The sequence below is a fragment of the Pelodiscus sinensis genome, chromosome 23 (assembly GCF_052426305.1).
Source record: "Pelodiscus sinensis isolate ZL-2025 chromosome 23, ASM5242630v1, whole genome shotgun sequence".
NCBI classification, from domain to species: domain Eukaryota; kingdom Metazoa; phylum Chordata; order Testudines; family Trionychidae; genus Pelodiscus; species Pelodiscus sinensis.
In genome coordinates this window covers 1655389-1674601 of record NC_143074.1, presented here as the reverse complement: position 1 = coordinate 1674601, position 19213 = coordinate 1655389, and the positions used below count along the sequence as shown (strand labels likewise).

Below are 19213 nucleotides of genomic sequence, written 5' to 3'. Positions count from 1 at the left end.
CCGTCTGGAGCCTCCGCCAGGCTGCAGTCCCTGAATGCCCCACGTGCGTATGGAAAAAGCAGCTGTGCTATATCGGCAGATACAGCCTGGGCATGCGCCATTGGCCTTGACTGTTTCTCTGACACGGGCACACGTAGCACTGCCGGCACTGGGGCACCAGCTCCTTCCTCCCCTCCCCGCTCCATTTCTCGTGGCCAGCCAGGCTGTAAGGGCTGGGGGCAGCGAGGGCTGGGGGCTGGAGCCAGACCCATGCGGATGGGAAATCAGGCGCACGTTGTGAACGGTGAGCGGGGTCAGCCCCGGAGCCATTGGCCAAGGGAGGGGCCGACTCCCCGCCACCGACTGTGGTACCGTGACGACGGGCTGCTCCTCGGCAAGATCTGCTCTGGGGTCATTCTGGGGCGCGCTGGGGCCTGTGAGGCACAGGGGGGCAGACCAGAGGGGCACAGTGGCTCCTTGGTCTTGGAGCCCGTCCACCCGCTGCTGTCGGCGCCTGGGGGCGAGCACCGCACGGAGCACAGCGGGGCCCGTGTGACACGAGGCCTCCCGTGGCTACTGCCCCACCACTAAGAATCGAGCAGGTGGCTAGTCAATGCGCCCAACCCTGCTCCCCGGGAGGTCAGCGGGGGGCTTGGGCTGGGCGCAGTGGGTCAGACCGGGCTCCTTCCTGGGCGCCCTCTTTCAGTCTGTCAGCAGACACAGTCCCCTGCACCAACACTGGGAGCAACGATTCCGCCCGGCTCCGTCCAGTAACGTCCCTGGGGCAGCAGTGGCTGCTGCTCCCGTCCCGGCCACGTCCTGCCAGGCCACGGCGTCAGCTGCCGCTGTGACCGCTGGAGCTGCAAGCGCTCAGTGGGACCGGCTGGAATGTGGGGCGTGGGAAGGAGGCGCTGGGATGGGCCAGGCAGCTCTTCCCTGGCCCCAGGCTCCCTCCTCCCTGCACATAAAAGGCTCCTGGCTAGCAGGGAGAGGAGAAGGTGGGAAGAAGGCAAGTGCAGCGGCCACTGCAGAGACCAGCCCCAGCCATGGGGAGAGCTGCCCGGAAATGGCTCGTCCCGCTGCTCTGTCTAGCAGTAACGGTCTGTCAGGCTCAGGACACCTGCCCAGGTGAGGGACAGACAATCCCTGTTCACAGCTGCATTTCAGCCTCTGCTCCCTGCCCAGCTGGGCCCTGCAGAACTGGGAACTGGGCAGCAGTTCTGTGGTGCTTTGCCTGCTCGCGGTGCCATGTAACAGCTTCTTTGTACAAAACTACTTGGTACAGTCTTTTTTAACTTTGTACATTTTCTTCCCTGAACAGCAGCTCTTTGTTTTTCTCTGTGTCTCATTCTGCTTTTGTGACTCTGCAGTTAATTTCTCATGAACTAGTCCAATGCCGCATCGGCTGGGTTGCAAACACTGCCCAGGCTTGTGGACATCAAAATTAACTCTGTAGTGATTTCTTTCAAACACAAGTTCTGAATAACTGCTTTTGAACTTTGGCTTTTACTGTAACGTAAAACCAAGATTAGCAGGAATGAGCCAACGTGCGGTATCAGAGCATTGTCACAAATGCGTAACTGGCGGGAATGGTGGGTTTATTGCTCATGGAGGAAAGAAAAGGCAGCAACTATCCAGGCTTTTGTTTGCTGGGTTTCTCCCGCTGGGTTTCTGCAGAACGTTTCTGATCCGGAGAACCGAACGACCACTGATTACGGGTTCGTTTCTTTCCCCAGAGGTGAGCTTAGTGGGCCTCAATGGTAGCGATCAAGTCTCCTTTCTCCAAGGCTGCCCTGGAACTCCGGGTGCGGTGGGGCCCAGAGGAGACCCAGGAGCTCCAGGAGTAAAAGGTGTGTTCCCGGAACTGAAGGGAGTAAGTCATGGATGGTGCTGATGTAAATGGGAATTATTGTTGCGTCGTGTACAGACATAGCAAGGCGCCCACATGCTGTGGTGGGCGATCGACGTTTCAGAATAACCAGGTTCTGAAAGATTCTCCATTCCCTTCGGAGGGTCTGACTGGCAACCAAGCCCTCTGGTTCTTTCCTCATCTCTGTCACTGCTTTGCTGTATGACCTTAGTCCAGTCATTTCCTTTGAGCCTCATTTTTCTCGTCTGTACAATGGGAATAATGATCCTTTACTTCCCAGTGGTTTTGAGAGGCTCGTTTCAATGCTCTGAAAACTTTGCATGAAGGACTAGAGAAGAGTACAACGTGATTAGTATCACGAGCCATGGCACGTTGAATGGGTGCATGTAAGCATGATTGTTTACCAGCTTTGATTCCCACACTACAGCAAGATGTGCTTGTCCCACTGACTTCAATGGCCTTCCATGCAAACATCCCTGCTAGGGGATCCTGACGTGAGAGCAGGTGCCAGGGGGCCGGATGCAGATACGTTGTTTGAATTTCGACATGGATGGGTCATTGCAATTTGAGCCCAGGGGGAGGGGGATTCACATACTCAGTAATCAGGATAACTTGAAAAAGATTCAGTCAGTTTTCTGTTTGCAGGAAAACAGGGAGATGAAGGGAACCCTGGAATGGAGGGACCAGATGGCCCAAAAGGTAAAGTAGCTAAAGACAAGAGAGCTTTGTTTTCCCATTAGGTGACCTCCTATTACAGCTCTTTATCAAACACCAGTTCCTACAGTATCTGAGATCCACAGTCAGCCTGGCTTCCCTTCACTCCATATGTGGCAAGAAAGGGTCTATTCCAACACGACTGCAGTTGTGCTCCACAGGAAGGTCTGGGTATTTCTGACCAGTCTTTACTATTTTGTGTTTTGTTCAATCAGGACAAAGCGGTGCTGCTGGCCCCCCTGGACTGAAAGGTGAGAGATGATCACAGTTGAAGAGGTCTGGATTAGATCAATGGACAGTCAGGTGGATAGAGAGCTGGCTGGACCGTCAGGCTCAATGGGCAGTGATCAATGGCTCACTGTCTGGTTGGCAGTTGGTATCAAGCAGAGGGCCCCAAGGGTTGGTTCCAGGCCGGTTTTGTTCAACATCTTTATTAATGAGCTGGCTGAGGGGATGGATTGCTCCCTCAGCAAGTTTGCGGATGACACTAAGCTGGGGGAGGGGTAGATACGCTGGAGGGCAAGGACAGGGTCCAGAATAACCTGGACACATTGGAGGATTGGGCCAAAAAAATCTGATGAGCTTCAATAAGGACTAGTGTGGAGTCCTGCACTTGGGACGGAAGAATCCCAAGAATTGTTACAGATTGGGAACCAACTGGCTAAGCAGCAATTCGGCAGAAAAGGCCCTGGGGGTTCCAGCGGATGAGAAGCTGGAGATGAGTCAACAGGGGCCCTTGTAGCCAAGGAGGCTAATGGCATATTAGGGTGCATTTGGAGGAACATTGCCAGCAGATCTAGAGAAGTGATTATTCCCCTTTATTCAGCACTGGAGTATTGCATCCAGGTCTGGGCCCCCTATTATAGTAAGGATGAGTACACATTGGAAAAAGACCAATGGAGGTTAACAAAAAATAATTAGGGGGCTAAACCACATGACCTACAAAGAGAGGCTCAGGGATTTGGGCTTGTTTAGTCTGCAGAAGAGAAGAGTGAGGGGGGATTTGATAGCAGCCTTCGATTACCTCACGGGGAGTACCAAAGAGGATGGAGAGAGGCTGTTCTCAGCAGTAACAGATGGCAGAACAAGGAGCAATGGTCTCAAGTTTCAGTGGGGGAGGTCTAGGCTGGATATTAGGAAAAACTCTTTCCCTGGTGATGCGCTAGGATGGTTCCCTAGGGAAGGGGTGGAATCTCCATCCCTAAAGGTTTGTATGTCCCAGCTCAACGAAGTCCTGGCTGGAATGATTTAGTTGGGACTGGTCCTGTTTGTAGCAGGGGGCTGGACTTGATGACCTCCTGAGGTCTCATTCAGCCTTTTGATTCTATGATTCCATTTCTTCTGACTTTATGCTTCTGTTCACAGTGATAGAGGAATTGGAATCAGCAATTCTTTATTATTGCATTATTTATTGTACAATTTTTCCTTGCAGCTTCTTGTCAAACAAAAGTGCTGAAATGAAATTGGTGCAAATTGAACAAGAAGTGTCCCTGTATTTTTGTTTAATAGCCAAATGACCAAAAAAATGGAAATGAACAGTTGGAACATTTCAAAATTGTGTAGAAATTATTAGCTGGAAAATGTTCACCCAGCTCCAATTATACTGTCTGATACTCTATGTCACAAGGTCCTATGCCACCACAGGAAATAGGTCCCAACTGCAGTGTAGACAAAGCCTAAGCCTATTTTAGTTCAGCCACTGCAGAAGACGAGATAAACGCAGTACTGCCAATCCCAGCTGGCTGAATATCTTGTGTCAGGTTCACAAAAAAGCAGGAGACGGGTTTTAGAATCAGGACATTATGGACAAATAATAGATTTGGTTTTATTGGTTTTCTCCTTTTTCAGTGTTTAGTATGTATTGGGGTCACATTTTTAAACTTTCTCCACAGCCTCAAAGGCTAGAAACTCCTTTTTCTTTAGGAATGAAGAGTGAAATTATCTCATATCCATTTGACCCCAGAATCTTGGGCTTTAAGGAAAACAGTAGTTACCATGAAACTCATAACAAAACTGTGAGAGTCGGCAACACAGTAAATGCATCACCGGAGTCCCACAAAATGCCAACATTAACAGATTTGCTCAGAGTATAAGGGGTGCATAGCTTTCTTCTAGCCCCGCCCCCGTGCACAATTACACCCACGTGATTGCTGTGGTGAGAGGTTGAATTATGCAGGTGGCATCTAGGCAAAACACGGATTTTACACTGAGTTCTATTTTTAGGAAGTCAAGGAGCCCCGGGGGACCCTGGACCCGCTGGAATACCCGGTGAGACCCTCTGCACTCTCCCTTGTACTGTGCGCATCATTGCAGTTTCATTTCTTCAGCACTAACGTCAAGTGGCTTGAGGAGCTCTCGTCTTGGCTAGTTACCACGTCCACAGCATCAAGCTCACTGATTGTTCTGTAAGATTTGGGCTTTATAAAAGGAGAAATAGCCCTGCCTGCAGAAACAGGTGGCCACCTGTGACATCCAAACAATGTTTTGTAACATCCGAAACAACGCTAGGCAGAGCATCCTCAGTGTTAAAGAAAACAGCTGAAATGTAGGTGAAATCTTTAGATCTGGATGTGTATCCTGGAGAAGGTTACTGTCTCCTACCTCCCTTCTATCCCCAATGTACTAAGAGTAGAAATCACAAGAAATGGATTTGATCTAAATGCCCAGTTAAAGGAACGACCCTTTTTCTACCAGTACTTTATTTAGCTTATATTCTCCTACAATCACTTGGATTTTTCTAAATATATTGAGTCAAATTCACAGCTAGTGTAAACATATGCTACTCCTCTGTCTTTGTGGGCATTGCTTCTATGAACTGCATATCATTTAGTTTATTAAGGACCAAATTCTTAACCATGCAACAATGAGCCTCATGAGAAGGTTACAAAATAGTGTTGGCTACATAATGAGACCTGTCTTGATGGTTCAAGCTAGAAAGCTCAGATCCCAGATTTGTATGATTCCATTAGCACTTAGTTTTCACAAATAAAAAGTTCCTTAGGGCCTTTTCCACATAATTACTGCTTTGCTATCCCAGCTGTCGCTGCTGGCCACGTACATAGTTTAAGAGGCAATTGAATATTTTCTGGATATATTTAACATTCTATTGTGTTTATTTTCATGAGCAGCAGAGGAAGACCTGTATGAAAGGCAATGTCAGAAAGGTGAGAATTTCTTATGATTTCATTCCATTCAGAAAAACAAGCATGAAACTCCATTGGCACCAGACAAACTGAAAACCCCCCATCTCTGCTTCACCCATTTTTTGTTCTCAAACTGTCAGCAAACAGACTTTGGTCTGTTCAAATGTGTGTGGTCGCACTTAACAACTGGTGCATGAATTTTCTGTGCAAATACTTTTCAGATGATGGGTGCGCTGGCAAACTGTTCCTTGAGTATTCCTGGGAGTATCTGACATTCTTTTGGGAAAAACGGTTTCCCGAGTAACATGATAACTAGAAGCCCTTCTGGCTCAAACATCAATTTCAAATTGATACCTAGACTTTAGTAAGGCATTTGATACGGTCTCGCATGATATTCTTATTGATAAACTACGCAAATATAACTTAGATAGGGCCACGATAAGGTGGGTGCATAATTGGCTGGATAACCGTAGTCAGAGAGTTGTTGTTAACAGTTCTAAATCCTGCTGGAAAGGGATAACAAGTGGAGTTCCTCAAGGGTCTGTTTTGGGACCTGTACTGTTCAATATCTTCATCAATGATGTAGATATTGGGATAGAGAGTACGCTTATTAAGTTTGCAGATGATACCAAACTGGGTGGGGTTGCAACTTCTTTGGAGGATAGGGACATAATTCAAAATGACCTTAGCAAGTTAGAGAAATGGTCAGAGGTAAACAGGATGAGGTTTAATAAAGAGAAATGCAAAGTGCTCCACTTAGGAAGGAACAATCAGTTCCATACATACAAGATGGGAAGCGACTGTCTAGGAAGGAGCATGGCGGAAAGGGATCTAGGGGTTATAGTGGACCACAAGTTGAATATGAGTCAACAGTGTGATGCTGTTGCAAAAAAAGCAAATATGATTCTAGGTTGTATCAACAGGTGTGTTGTAAGCAAAACTCGTGAAGTCAATCTGCCGCTCTACTCTGCACTAGTTAGGCCTCAGCTGGAGTACTGTGTCCAGTTCTGGGCGCCACATTTCAAGAAAGATGTGGAGAAATTGGAAAGGGTACAGAGAAGAGCGACAAGAATGATTAAAGGTCTAGAGAACATGACCTATGAAGCCAGGCTTCATGAACTGGGCTTGTTTACTTTGGAAAAAAGAAGATTAAGGGGGGACATGATGGCGGTTTTCAAATATCTAAAAGGGTGTCACAAGGAGGAAGGAGAAAATTTGTTCCTCTTGGTTTCTGAGGACAGGACAAGGAGTAATGGGCTTAAAGTGCAGCAGGGGAGGTTTAGATTGGACATTAGGAAAAAATTCCTAACTGTCAGGGTGGTCAAATATTGGAATAAATTGCCAAGGGAGGTGGTGGAATCTCCCTCTCTGGAGATATTTAAGAACAGGTTAGATAGACATCTGTCAGGGATGGTGTAGACGGAGCTTGGTCCTGCCTTGAGGGCGGGGGGCTGGACTCGATGACCTCTCGAGGTCCCTTCCAGTCCTATTATTCTATGATTCTATGATTCTATGAAATGGTGGTACGGGAACTTGCAGTTCAACTCTTTGTGCACATTTCAATTCCCATGAACTTTCAAGGTGTTGTCACAGGGAACAGATCGGGTTGGGCACATGGTGTGTCTACAGAGAGCAAGAACAATTTAGCTATGTACATACGCTGCTGCTCTTCTGGTTCTCCAAAGCTGGAACACAGAGAGACCACAATCTACTTAACAAGACATTACCCCGTTCCCATACACTGCTCTGTGAGAAGAGAAGGTGCCTCAAAGATTCTTTTCCAGTTACATGATTCTCTAGTTGATTCAGCCGTCAGTGCACCACAAAGCAGCCTATGAATCCTGCTCCGAGCAGAGTCACACAACCAGTTTACAAATTGCAATTCCTTTTCACCCAGGAGCAAAGAGCTGCCAGGAGCTGTTAGCCAGAGGGAACCACATGAGCGGCTGGTACACCATCTACCCCCGCGACTGTCACGCCATGACCGTGCTGTGTGACATGCACACGGATGGTGGAGGATGGATTGTAAGAGCACCGCATAATGAAACTCACTGGATATTTTTTCTTGAACAATTAATTTCCAGGCCCGGGAATGGGAGGTGCCCTTAGCCAGTGGGCTCTGGCTCAGAGACAAGCATGAGGACATAACCTCTGAAGGTGTGGTGACATGAGAAGAGATGGAGGGGGAGCACCAGCCATGCCTCTCCCGCCTCCTTGATCCACTCCCACTCTGCCCCTGCCCACCCCCCTTCACTCAGCACTCTCCACAGCGGCACATTTGCGGAGCAGCGCTGCACTGGCTGGAACCACTCAGCCCGCACCTTCCCTGCCACTGCTGCCAGTTAGTGAAGCAAGGAGGCAGCCAGGCTAGGATATAGGGCATGGACCGCCAGCACTGGCCAGCCCCTGCCACCTGGCGGGGTGGCAGGCGCCCCACACGCACCCTCCCGCGTCGTCTGTTAAACACAGAGGCTGTGTCTAGACTGGCCAGTTTTTCCAGAAAATCAGCCGCTTTTCCAGAAAAACTTGCCAGCTGTCTACACTGGCCACTTGAATTTCCGCAAAAGCACTGACTTCCTACTGTAAGAAATCAGTGCTTCTTGCGGAAATACTATGCTGCTCCCGTTCGGGCAAAAGTCCTTTTGCACAAAAGGGCCAGTGTAGACAGCTCAGATTTGTTTTCTGCAAAAAAGCCCCGATGGCGAAAATGGCGATCGGGGCTTTTTTGCGCAAAAGCACGTCTAGATTGGCATGGACACTTTTCCGCAAAAAGTGCTTTTGCGCAAAAGTGTCCGTGCCAATCTAGACGCTCTGTTCTGAAAATGCTTTTAACGGAAAAGTTTTCCGTTAAAAGCATTTCCGGAAAATCCTGCCAGTCTAGACGTAGCCAGACACTTTCCAGCCCTGCTAACCCTCCTGACCCTCACCGAAGGCTTCTTGACACCTGGGCAGTGGGCACGAGGGGTTTCATGGAGGGAGCCTGGAGCCTTAGAACCAAAAGACCCCGTCTGAGGGGACATTTGTCACTGGTACGACACAGGTCCCCGGATTCCCCCTTCTGGCTGTTCTCTGCCCGGCTCCCGGAGCCTCCTCAATAGGGGCTGGAACCAGAATTCCTGCTTCCTTCCACTTGGATCACAGAGCTGATTGCCAGGCCAGGGCTGTACACTTCGGAGCATGTGACCCTTTTTTGCTGCCAAGCTATACTGTGATCCTCCGGACAAGCCCTCTGCGCTAGTCCCCTCAGGCTGAACTGGAGCTGACACTGTCCGTCTCCCCAACGCTTTGCTGCCTCGGGATTTCCAGTCTCACGCTCTGTGTGGGAGGGTGACAAAGTGGGGTTTCCCAGGTACGAGTCTCCCGTTCCCCTGCAGGTGTTCCAGAGACGGGCGGACGGCTCCGTGGAATTTTACCGGGATTGGAAGTCGTACAAAAGAGGTTTCGGGAGCCTGCTCTCAGAATTCTGGCTGGGGAACGACAACATCCACCTGCTGACGTCCCAAGGTAAAGACATCCCTGGTGCTTCCCTTTCCTCACAGCCACCCACGCAGTCGTACTGTCGGTAGAGGCAGCCTGGCTGCCCCAGACCCTGCTTCCTATTCATCACTGCACAGCCCTGCCACGCAAAGCTATCGAGACCAATAATTCCACGATTACTGGGCTGACTCCAGTCATGATTCATGGGGCAGAATTTTGTCTTTGGGGGGTTCACCCATGGCTGCAGATGGCAATGAGGGGGCCATGGACTGGACGAGGTCATGGATTCTGAACTCCCTTAGCAAGGCCCAACCTGGAGCAGGTTATTAATAGGGATCTCAGGACAGGGCATGGAAATTGAATTGATGAAGGTTGATATGAATATATTGGCTTAATGCAAGAATACATGGGTGAAATTATGTGACGTGTGTGATGCAGGCAATCAAACTAGATGATCATAATAATCCCGACATAATGAGGCCTGATTTGTGTTTAGAGCTTCTGCAATTAAAAAAAAGCAACAATAGTAATGAGCACTAATGTTGAAAATGTTACTGTCAAATTATTTTCTAAAGGAGCCACTGAGCTTCGCATCGATCTCAGAGATTTTGACAACAGCTATCAATTTGCCACATATGCGTCATTCCAAATTGCAGGAGAGACTGACCAGTACAGGTTGACTCTTGGTCCCTTTGTAGAAGGTACAGCAGGTAGGTACCAAGCTCCTAAATTAGATCTTAATGCCCCATAGAAATATCTGAATTAAAGTGAGTAGTCGCGCCAGGATTGGTACAAGTCACTGAGTGTGTGCATAGGTCCCATTTCATGCAAACTGCATCCGGATTCCTTCATACCCAAGCCAGAGAGAGTCAGTAGCATACAGAGCCTGCTGCGCATCGCTGCGGGATTGCTTGAGCCCAGCCACTCGCCAACTAGGAAGAAGGGCTTTTAATTAGGAAGATAACAAAAGCCAACAGTAAGCAAAAGGGCCAAGTTAACACGGGACTAAATAGTGGGGGCAGGAGTATGGAGCATCAGAGAAGGACCAAGTGGGAAATCAGTAGAGAAATCTGCTCAAATCTCAGATACCCCTACATCAGTGGTCCCCGGGCATCCGGGGGCGGGGCCACTCATGTGCCGCGAGCCCAGGGCAGGGGCTACCCATGCGCCATGTGCCCAGGACTGGCACCACGCATGTGCTGCGCACCTGGGGTAGGGGCCATCCATGTGCTATGAGCCCGGGGCCAGCACCGCGCATGTACCACGTGCCTGGGGCAGGGGCTGCCCATGCGCTGTGCACCCAGGGCTGGCGCTGTGCATGTGCCACGCACCTGGGGGCGGGGGCGGGGGCGGGGGCGGGGGCGGGGCCGGCCCAGATCATTCCGCGGGTGCACATAAATGCCCCAGCGAGCGCCATGGTGCCTGCAGGCACTGCGTTGGGGACCACTGCTCTACATAAATGCAAGGTGGGTGGGGAATAAACAGGAAGAGCTGGCAGGATTAGTGTAGAATAACTACTTAAGTGACATAGAAATGGAGTGGGATAAGTCACGTTACTGGAACAGTTTGTTTAGGTGGGACAGGCAGGGTAGAAAGGGAGAAGGTGTAGAATATACTTGTTCTCTGCTCCAGGAGGAGGTGAGAGGCTGACCAATTGACAAGCTCTAGGTACAGGGGGGAAAAGGTAAAAAGTAGAAGTGACTTCTTGGTGCGGGTGTACGATAGTCCCAAAGGACTATAAGTACTCGCACTTTCGTTGGAAAAAAACACATTTCTAACAAGTCCTTGGATTGTGCTGAGGACACCATTTTGTAGAGGAAACAACCAGGGAACCAGCTATTTAAGACTTACTTGTGACCAGCAGGGGGATTAGCAGTGAGTCGGAAAGGGGAAGACACTTTGGGTGAAACTGATAATGAAATCCCAGGTTTCTTTCTGCTAAGGAAAGGAAAGAGTAAAACCAGTCAGAGAAGGACATTGGTCTTCAAACCAGCAGATTTAACAAACGCGGAGGGCTGATTGGGCCTATGGGTAAAACTCTAGGGGGAAATGGAGCTCGGGAGAGCTGGTCGTTTCTCAAGGGGTATGTCCAAACTACAGGGTTTTTTCGAAAAAAGTGGGCTGCGTCTAGACTGCTGGGCTGTGTCTACACTGGCACCCTTTTCCGGAAAAGGGATGCTAATGAGACACTTCGGAATTGCAAATGCTGCAGGGATTTAAATTTTCCCTGCGACATTTGCATGAACATGGCTGCCGCTTTTTTCCGGCTTGGGGCTTTGCCAGAAAAAAGCGCCAGTCTAGACGGGATCTTTCGGAAAATAAAGCCTTTTCCGGAAGATCCCTTATTCCTCTTAAAATCAGGCCGTTTTTTTGACCACAGAAAACCTCGTTTTACAAGGAAGAACGCCTTGTTTCAAAGTGCTCTTTCGGAAAAGGGCGCTATGGAATGCAAACTGTGCTTTTAGAAAGAGAGCGTCCAGACTGCCTGGGTGCTCTCTCTTGAAAAAGCGGCCTGCTGTTTTGAAAGTACTGGTTGTAGTCTAGACGCTCTTTTTCAAATGAGGCTTTTTCGAAAGCAAGGGAAACAAGGGGGAAGGAGAGTAAGCCCAAACATGTGTGGTGTGGGGAGGAGTTAAAGAATGATCCCCAAAATTAGATCTAATTAATTCAGCAGGAACTGGAGAAACTCATGGTAACGCGTGTAAAGAGCTAGCTGAACCAATCTTAGAATGTCATATCTTTTGATTTTAGTGGGACTTTTGACATGACTTTTGACATGACATGACATTCTGAATAAGCAAACTGGGAAAATGCAATCTGTATAAAATTCCTATAAGGTGAGTGCAGAACTGGTTAAAGACTGCACTGAAAGTTTAGTTGTCAAGATTTGTTGTCACACTAGGAAGGTCTATCTAATGAGACTCTGCAAGGGTCATTCCTGGGTCTTATAGCAGATAATATATTCCTTCCTGAATTGGATAATTGAGTGAAGATTATGGGATATAGAGCACATGCTTATGAAGTTTGCAAGCTGGGAGGGGTTGCGCATGCTTTGGAGGACAGAATTATAACTCAAAATGATCTAGACAACCTGAAGATATAGCCCGAGGTAAACAGAATGAACTTCAATAGGGACAAATGCACTCGAGGCCAGGTAGGAAGGAACAATTGGTTGCACATATACACATGGGAAATGTCTCCCTAGGAAGGATACTGCAGAAAGGGATCCGGGGCTCAGGGTGGACCACAAGCTAGCCAGGAACGAACAGTGTGACATTGCTGCAAAAAGAGCAAACCTCATTCTGGGAGATCCTAACAGCAGTGTTGTGAGCAGGACAGTCATTCTGCGCTACACCCCTATGATTGGGCCTCGGGAATGTTGTGTCCAGCTCTGGGCGCCACATCCAGGAAACGTGAACAAATGGGAAAAAAGCCAGAGACGAGCCAGAAGAATGACTGAAGATCTGGAAGACAGGCGCTAGCACACAGTTGTCCCATCCACAGAATGGTTCGGGGCGGCCCAGAGACAGCCATCTCAACCGTCCTATGGACACGTCCCAGGGTGGCCCAAGGAGAAGTGGGGTGCAGCAGGCGGGGAGAGGGCAGCGCAGTGGGGCAGGTTACTGAGCCACTCCAGCTCCTGCCACCAAAGTAAGTGTGGGGGCAGGGCGATCGCTGCTGCCCGGCTGGTCATTCCCAGCCCACATTTGGCACAGGGATGGGAAGAGTGAAATGGGAGTGGGGAGGTGGAGCAGAGGCAGGATGAGGGTGGGCTCTGGGGCCAATGCCTGGGACAAAGGGGGGTGGTTACGCCACGTCCCTCACCCACAGAGACAGCCTTGCCTATGAGGGAACAATGAAAGAATTAGGGTTCTTCTGGAAAAGAGAAGAGAGAGGGGAAACAGCAGCTTTCAAGTATCTAAAAGGTTGTTACAAGGAGGAGGGAGAAAGATTGTTCTCCTTGGCCTCTGATGCTAGCACAAGCAGCAATGGGCTTAAACTGCAGCAAGGGAGGTTCAGGTTGGGCACTAGGAAAAAGTTCCCAACTGTCAGGGCGGTCAAACACTGGAATAAATTGCCCAGGGAGGTTGTGGAATCTCCGTCTCTGGTGATTTTTAAAAGCAGGTTGGATAAAACCCTCCGGATGGTGCTTGGTCCTGCCATGAGGGCCGGGGACTGGACTCAGTGGCCTCTCGAGGTCCCTTCCAGCCCTAGGGTTCTAGGAGTCCATGCAGATGGTTTTCAATCACTGAACAGGCCAATCTGAGATTTGCCGGGTCTTTGGCTGTTGTTGCAAATGCCTGTATCCTGGTGGGAAGCTGCTTGCTGCCTATGGGCTCTTCTCCCTTCGGGCTGCAGGAGCCAGCTCATCATGGGACCACACGTCACAACCGCTTCCCAAGATTTCCTGTTGGGCAGGGTCAATTCCAGATTCCTTCCCAGCTCGCTTGCCCGCGTCTCTGCAGTGACGCGTGGGATGCCCTGTTGTTTTGGCTCCCTGTGATAGCTGCCCATGTCTTCGTTTGGGCCGCTGTCACTGGGCGCTCGGGTCATTTCCCCTTCATTAGGGCTGAGGAAAGTGCCCTCTGAAGAGCTTCTGTGTGGGTGACTTTACCCTGACATTGGTGGAGTCAGTGTACGTGGGATATGTTTAACCCTTTCTCCTGAGGAGCACAAATTCTCCATGGCTCCCCCCAGCCCTTGCGAGTACTAGGAACGCAGTCTTGGCACACCAGCATTTTGGCCTTGATGGCAGCTTTGAGCTGTTCCATGCTCTTTTAATTAGTCTGCTAATATAGCCACAATTCGCAACATTTAATTGTTCATCCAGGCTATGACTGCAGGCTTCTTTTGGAAGAAGCTTTTCCGGAAGAGATCTTCTGAAAAAACTTCTTCCGAAAGAGAGTGTCTACACAGCAAAAGCACATTGAAAAACGATCTGCTTTTTCAAAAAATAGTGCCCACACTGAATGGACGCTCTCTCGCATTCAAGTTGTGATTACCAGGGCTTGACAAACGACAGTGAAAACTGCTCGCCAGCCCCGTACTGCGCATGCGCAAGAGCCGCATTGCGCATACACTCACCGCGAATGAACGGGGCGTGCAGCTGAAATCTACTCGCCACAGGCGGGTAGATTGTATAGTTTGTCGAGCCCTGGTGATTACTATGGACCGAGTGGCCACCAGGGCACCTGTGTTTTTTCCTCTTTCCTCTTCTTTCGAAAGAACTCCCTCTTCCCCGTCCACATACTCCATTTTCTGAATGAGCTCTTTCAGAAAAAGGCCTCTTCCTCATAGAAAGAGGGTTACGGAAAACCCCTCTGTTCTTTCGATTTTTTTTTTTTCAAAAGAATGCAATTGCAGTATTGATGTAAGTGAAGTTTTTCCAGAAAAATAGCCGTTTTTCAAAAAAAACCTTTGCAGTGTAGCCATACCCTCAGTGAGGAATTGGTGATCACTGGGTAACCTAAATAGCTGAACTTTTAAAGTGCTTCTAGCTGGTTTGCATTTAAGATAATTGAAGGATCTTTTGGAAACCCCTCATAGAATCATACAGTTGGAAGAGTCCTCAGAAGTCATCAAGTCCAACAACCTGCCCACACCAGGAGCAACCCAATTAAATCATCCCAGCCAGGGCTTTGTCAAGCCAGGATTCCACCCCTTCCCTAGGAAACCCATCCCAGTGTTTCCCCACTCTCCTAGGGAATTCGTTTTTTCTAATATCCACCATAGACCGCCCCCACTGCAACTTGAGACCATTGCTCTTTGTTCTTCCATCTGTCCCCATTGAGAACAACCTCTCTCCAGCCTCTTTGGACCCTCCTTCAGGAAGCTGAAGGCTGCTCTCAAATCCCCCCTCACTCTTCTCTTCTGCAGACTAAACAAGCCCAAATCCCTCAGCCTCTCCTCCAAAGTCATGTGCTCCAGCCCCCAAATATTTTTGTTGCCCCCCCCCAACTGGACTTTCTCCAATGTGTCCACATCCTTTCTGTGGTGGGGGGGGTCCAACATTGGAAGCAATACTCCAAATGTGGCCCCACCAATGTCAAATAAAAGGGAATAATCAGTTCTCTAGATCTGCTCGCAATGCTCCTCCTAATGGGCCCCAATAAGCCGTTAGCCTTTGTGGCTACAAGGGCACACTGTTGACTCATATCCAGTTTTTCATTCACAGTAAACCCCAGGTCCTTTTCTACAGAACTGCTACTTAGCCAGCTGGTCCCCAGCCTGTAAGAGTGCTTGGGATTCTTCTGTCCCAGGTGCTGGATTCTGCACTTAACTTGTCGAATCTCATCAGATTTCTTTTGGTCCAGTCCTCCAATTTGTCTCGGTCATTCTGGACCCTATCCCTCCTCTCCAACGTATCTACCTCTCCCCCTAGCTTAGTGTCATCTGCAAAGTTGCTGAAGGTGCAATCCATCCCCTCATCCATGTCATTAATACATCTGGGCTACGTCTACACTGGCATGATTTTGCACAAATACTTTTAACGGAAGAGTTTTTCCGTTAAAAGTAGTTGCGCAAGAGAGCGTCTACACTGGCATGTGCTTTTGCGCAAAAGCATCCGTGCCAGTGTAGACACTCTCTTGCGCAAGAAAGCTCTGATGGCCATTTTAGTCATCGGGCTTTCTTGCGCAAGAAATTAACGTTGCCTGTCTACATTGGCCTCTTGTGCAAGAATAATTGCGCAAGAGGGCTTATCCCTGAGCAGGAGCGTCAGAATATTTGAGCAAGAAGCACTGATTTCATACATTAGAACGTCAGTGTTCTTGAGAAAATACTCGCAGCCAGTGCGCAAAATCTTGCCAATGTAGACACAGCCCTGTTGAACAAAACCAGCCCTAGAAGTGACCTTTGGGGCACTCCACTTGATATCGACTGCCAGCCAGACATCGAGCCATTGATCACTGCCCTTTGAACCAGACAATCCAGCCAGCTTTCTATCCACCTTACAGTCCATGTGTGTAATCCATACTTCATTAACTTCTTGGCAAGAATTCTGTGGGAGACCGTCTTAAAAGCTCTGCTAAAGTCAAGCTCCCAATACAACTGTTTTCTCAATACTGATGCTGAGAGCAAACGCCTGACAAACACATGCAAGGTGGCCCAGGAGTACTTGTCATAGACTCGTAGAATACTAGAACTGGAAGGGATCTCGAGAGGACATCAAGTCCAGTCCCCTGCCCTTATGGCAGGACCCAGTACCATCTAAACCATCCCTGATAGATGTCTATCTAACCTGCTCTTAAATATCTCCAGAGAGGGAGATTCCACAACCTCCTAGGCAATTTATTCCAGTGTTTAACCACCCTGACAGTTAGGAACTTTTTCCTAATGTCCAACCTAAACCTCCCTTGCTACAGTTTAAGCCCATTGCTTCTTGTCCTGTTCTCAGACGCCAAGGAGAACAATTTTTCTCCCTTCTCTTTGTGACACCAATTTGGACACCTAAAAACTGCTATCATGTCCCCTCTCAGAGTACGTCTAAACTACATGCCTCCGTCGACGGAGGCATGTAGATTAGTTTATTCGAAAAAGGGAAATGAAGCCACGATTTAAATAATCGTGGCTTCATTTAAATTTAAATGGCTACCCCGCTCTGCCGATCAGCTGTTTGTCAGCAGATCGGGGCAGTCTGGACATGCCGCGGTCGACAATGAAGCCTTTGTTGATCGGCGCAGGTAAACCTAGTTTCACGAGGCATACCTGCGCTGACCGACAAAGGCTTCCTTGTCGACCACGGCGCGTCCAGACTGCCCCGATCTGCCGACAAACAGCTGATCGGCAGAGCGGGGCAGCCATTTAAATTTAAATGAAGGCTTCATTAAATCTCCGAACAAACATTAATTGCTTTAAATCGCGGCTTCATTTCCTTCTGCCGCTCTGTCTAATCTACATGCCTCCGTCGACGGAGGCATGTAGTCTAGACACACCCTCAGTCTTCTCCTTTCCAAACTAAATAAGCCCAATTCTTTCAGTCTTCCCTCATAGCTCATGTTTTCTAGACTGGTAATCATTCTTGTTGCTCTACTCTGGACCTTCTCCAATTTCTCCACGTTTCTTGAAATGTGGTGCCCAGAACTGGACACAATAGTCCAATTGAGGCCTAATCAGTGCAGAGTAGAGCGGAAGAATGACTTCTTGTGTCTTGCTCACAATACTCCTGTTAATACATCCCAGAATCATGTTTGCTTTTTTTGCAACAGCATCACACCTGTTGACTCATATTTAGCTTGCGGTCCACTCTGATCCCTAGATCTCTTTCTGCAGGACTCCTTCCTAGACAGTCACTTCCCTGTATGTGTGATTGTTCCTTCCTAAGTAGAGCACTTTGCATTTGTCCTTAATAAACTTCATCCTGTTTACCTCAGACCATTTCTCCAGTTTGTCCAGATCATTTTGAATTATGACCCTAATCCTCCAAAGCACTTGAAACCCCTCCAAGCTTGGTATCATCTGCAAACGTAATAAGCTCACCCTCTATGCCAATATCTAAATCGTTGATGAAGATATTGAACAGAGTCTACTGTCATCGATCTTCACTGCGGGCTACGAGCGGCAGCATCAGCAGGGAATGCAGGTTCCACAATTAGCACCTCTTTGGCTTTGGTCTATGACATAAGTTGTGACAAGTTGAAGAGTTTCCCGTCCGATCCTGTGTGGAGATGCTCTCAGGACGTGGCCTGGTGAAAAATATTCCCCACGGGAAGTAGAACTGCAGTCTCACTCCTGACCCCAGAGAGATTTCTGCTGCCTGGTACCATGGGAAATTTAGCAACCACCTGCAAGATTGCCAGACTGGCTGTGGCAACTCAACTGTAAATGTGATTCTCTGGCCTAGCTTGTCTCTGTACAAACCTATAATAGAGAAATCCAATTGTTTTCACAGGGGATTCCTTCTCCGAACAAAATGGCATGATGTTTTCAACCTATGACCATGACAATGACATTACCGAGAAACAATGCGCTATATCCTTTCAGGGGGCCTGGTGGTACAGGGATTGTCATCGCTCTACCCTGAATGGGTTATACCTGAAAGAAGACCGAGGTTACGCTGATGGGGTGAACTGGCCTTCTGGCAAAGGGCGCAATTACTCCTACAAGATGACTGAGATGAAAATTAGACCTGTGTAGTCAATTGGGGAGTTAGTTACCATGATTATACTTAGCTCTTATATAGCAGTTATAGTTTTGTCATAATGACCATTTATCTGGGGATGACACTAAAGACCTTTTCTTCATGCAGATGCACTAGGCGCATCCATCACACACACTAATCCAGTGGAGTTCAAAAGGGCTAGAGCTGATACAAAACTATGAAAATATTGAATTTCTAAGTTGTTTTCATTTGAAAGGCTTCTATATTAAGTCTTTTTCGCTTTTGTAGATTTTTTTAATGTTTGGAGATTATTTTAACAATTCCTCTCCTTGCTACACAGTAACAGAAAATGCAAATTCATTTTCTCATTTCCCAAAAATGTAGCTTTCTATAAAGAAAAAGAATTGTCATTATCACGTCAATATTTTCAGCGATTGCTCAATAAAATATTTTATGATTTATTCCCTGCCAAGCAATACATGGCGATGTCAGTGATATTTCACGGAAATGTCCCGGTGCTTTTAAAACTCTGTTTACCACAGAAAATCTCTCAGTTTGCAAACTGCCGGCCAGGGCTGTCTCGGCCCTGTCTCCTTTCCCAGCCGGCTCTCTGCTGTCTGGTGATTCCATTCCTGGCAGCTCCTAGCACTGCCACGCCCTTCTTCCCGGGCTGCGCCACTCGGTACCCGCAGATGCTGCATCTGCCCCTGGGAACCTTCCCCTGGGTGGATAAAGCAAAGGCGGCTGGAGGGTTGCCCCATTTCACATTGGTTTGTGCCCACAAGACTGGTCTGCAGCGCTCACACCCAAGGGCCCGGCCCTGCATTGTTACATGGGGGGCAGAGGCCCCCGGGTTGGAGGGGACGTTCGTTGTCTGGCTCCCGGGGGCGCACGAGGGGGCGCGACCTCGGCCAGCAGTGTCCTGGCTGG

The 19213-nt window shown here is 48.6% G+C and overlaps 1 protein-coding gene across 1 annotated transcript; it reads left to right on the top strand.

The window, feature by feature from the left end:
• The first annotated feature begins 879 nt into the window (after positions 1 to 879).
• On the top strand, positions 880 to 18743 carry LOC102449036 (ficolin-2-like). The gene is made up of 10 exons (XM_075905803.2): positions 880 to 1107; positions 1716 to 1829; positions 2495 to 2548; positions 2779 to 2814; positions 4787 to 4831; positions 5692 to 5727; positions 7604 to 7731; positions 9081 to 9210; positions 9759 to 9893; positions 18074 to 18743. The coding sequence occupies exons 1-10, from the start codon at positions 1026 to 1028 to the stop codon at positions 18316 to 18318; spliced, it is 1005 nt and encodes a 334-aa protein (XP_075761918.2). The 5' UTR covers positions 880 to 1025; the 3' UTR covers positions 18319 to 18743.
• The last annotated feature ends 470 nt before the right edge of the window (positions 18744 to 19213 follow it).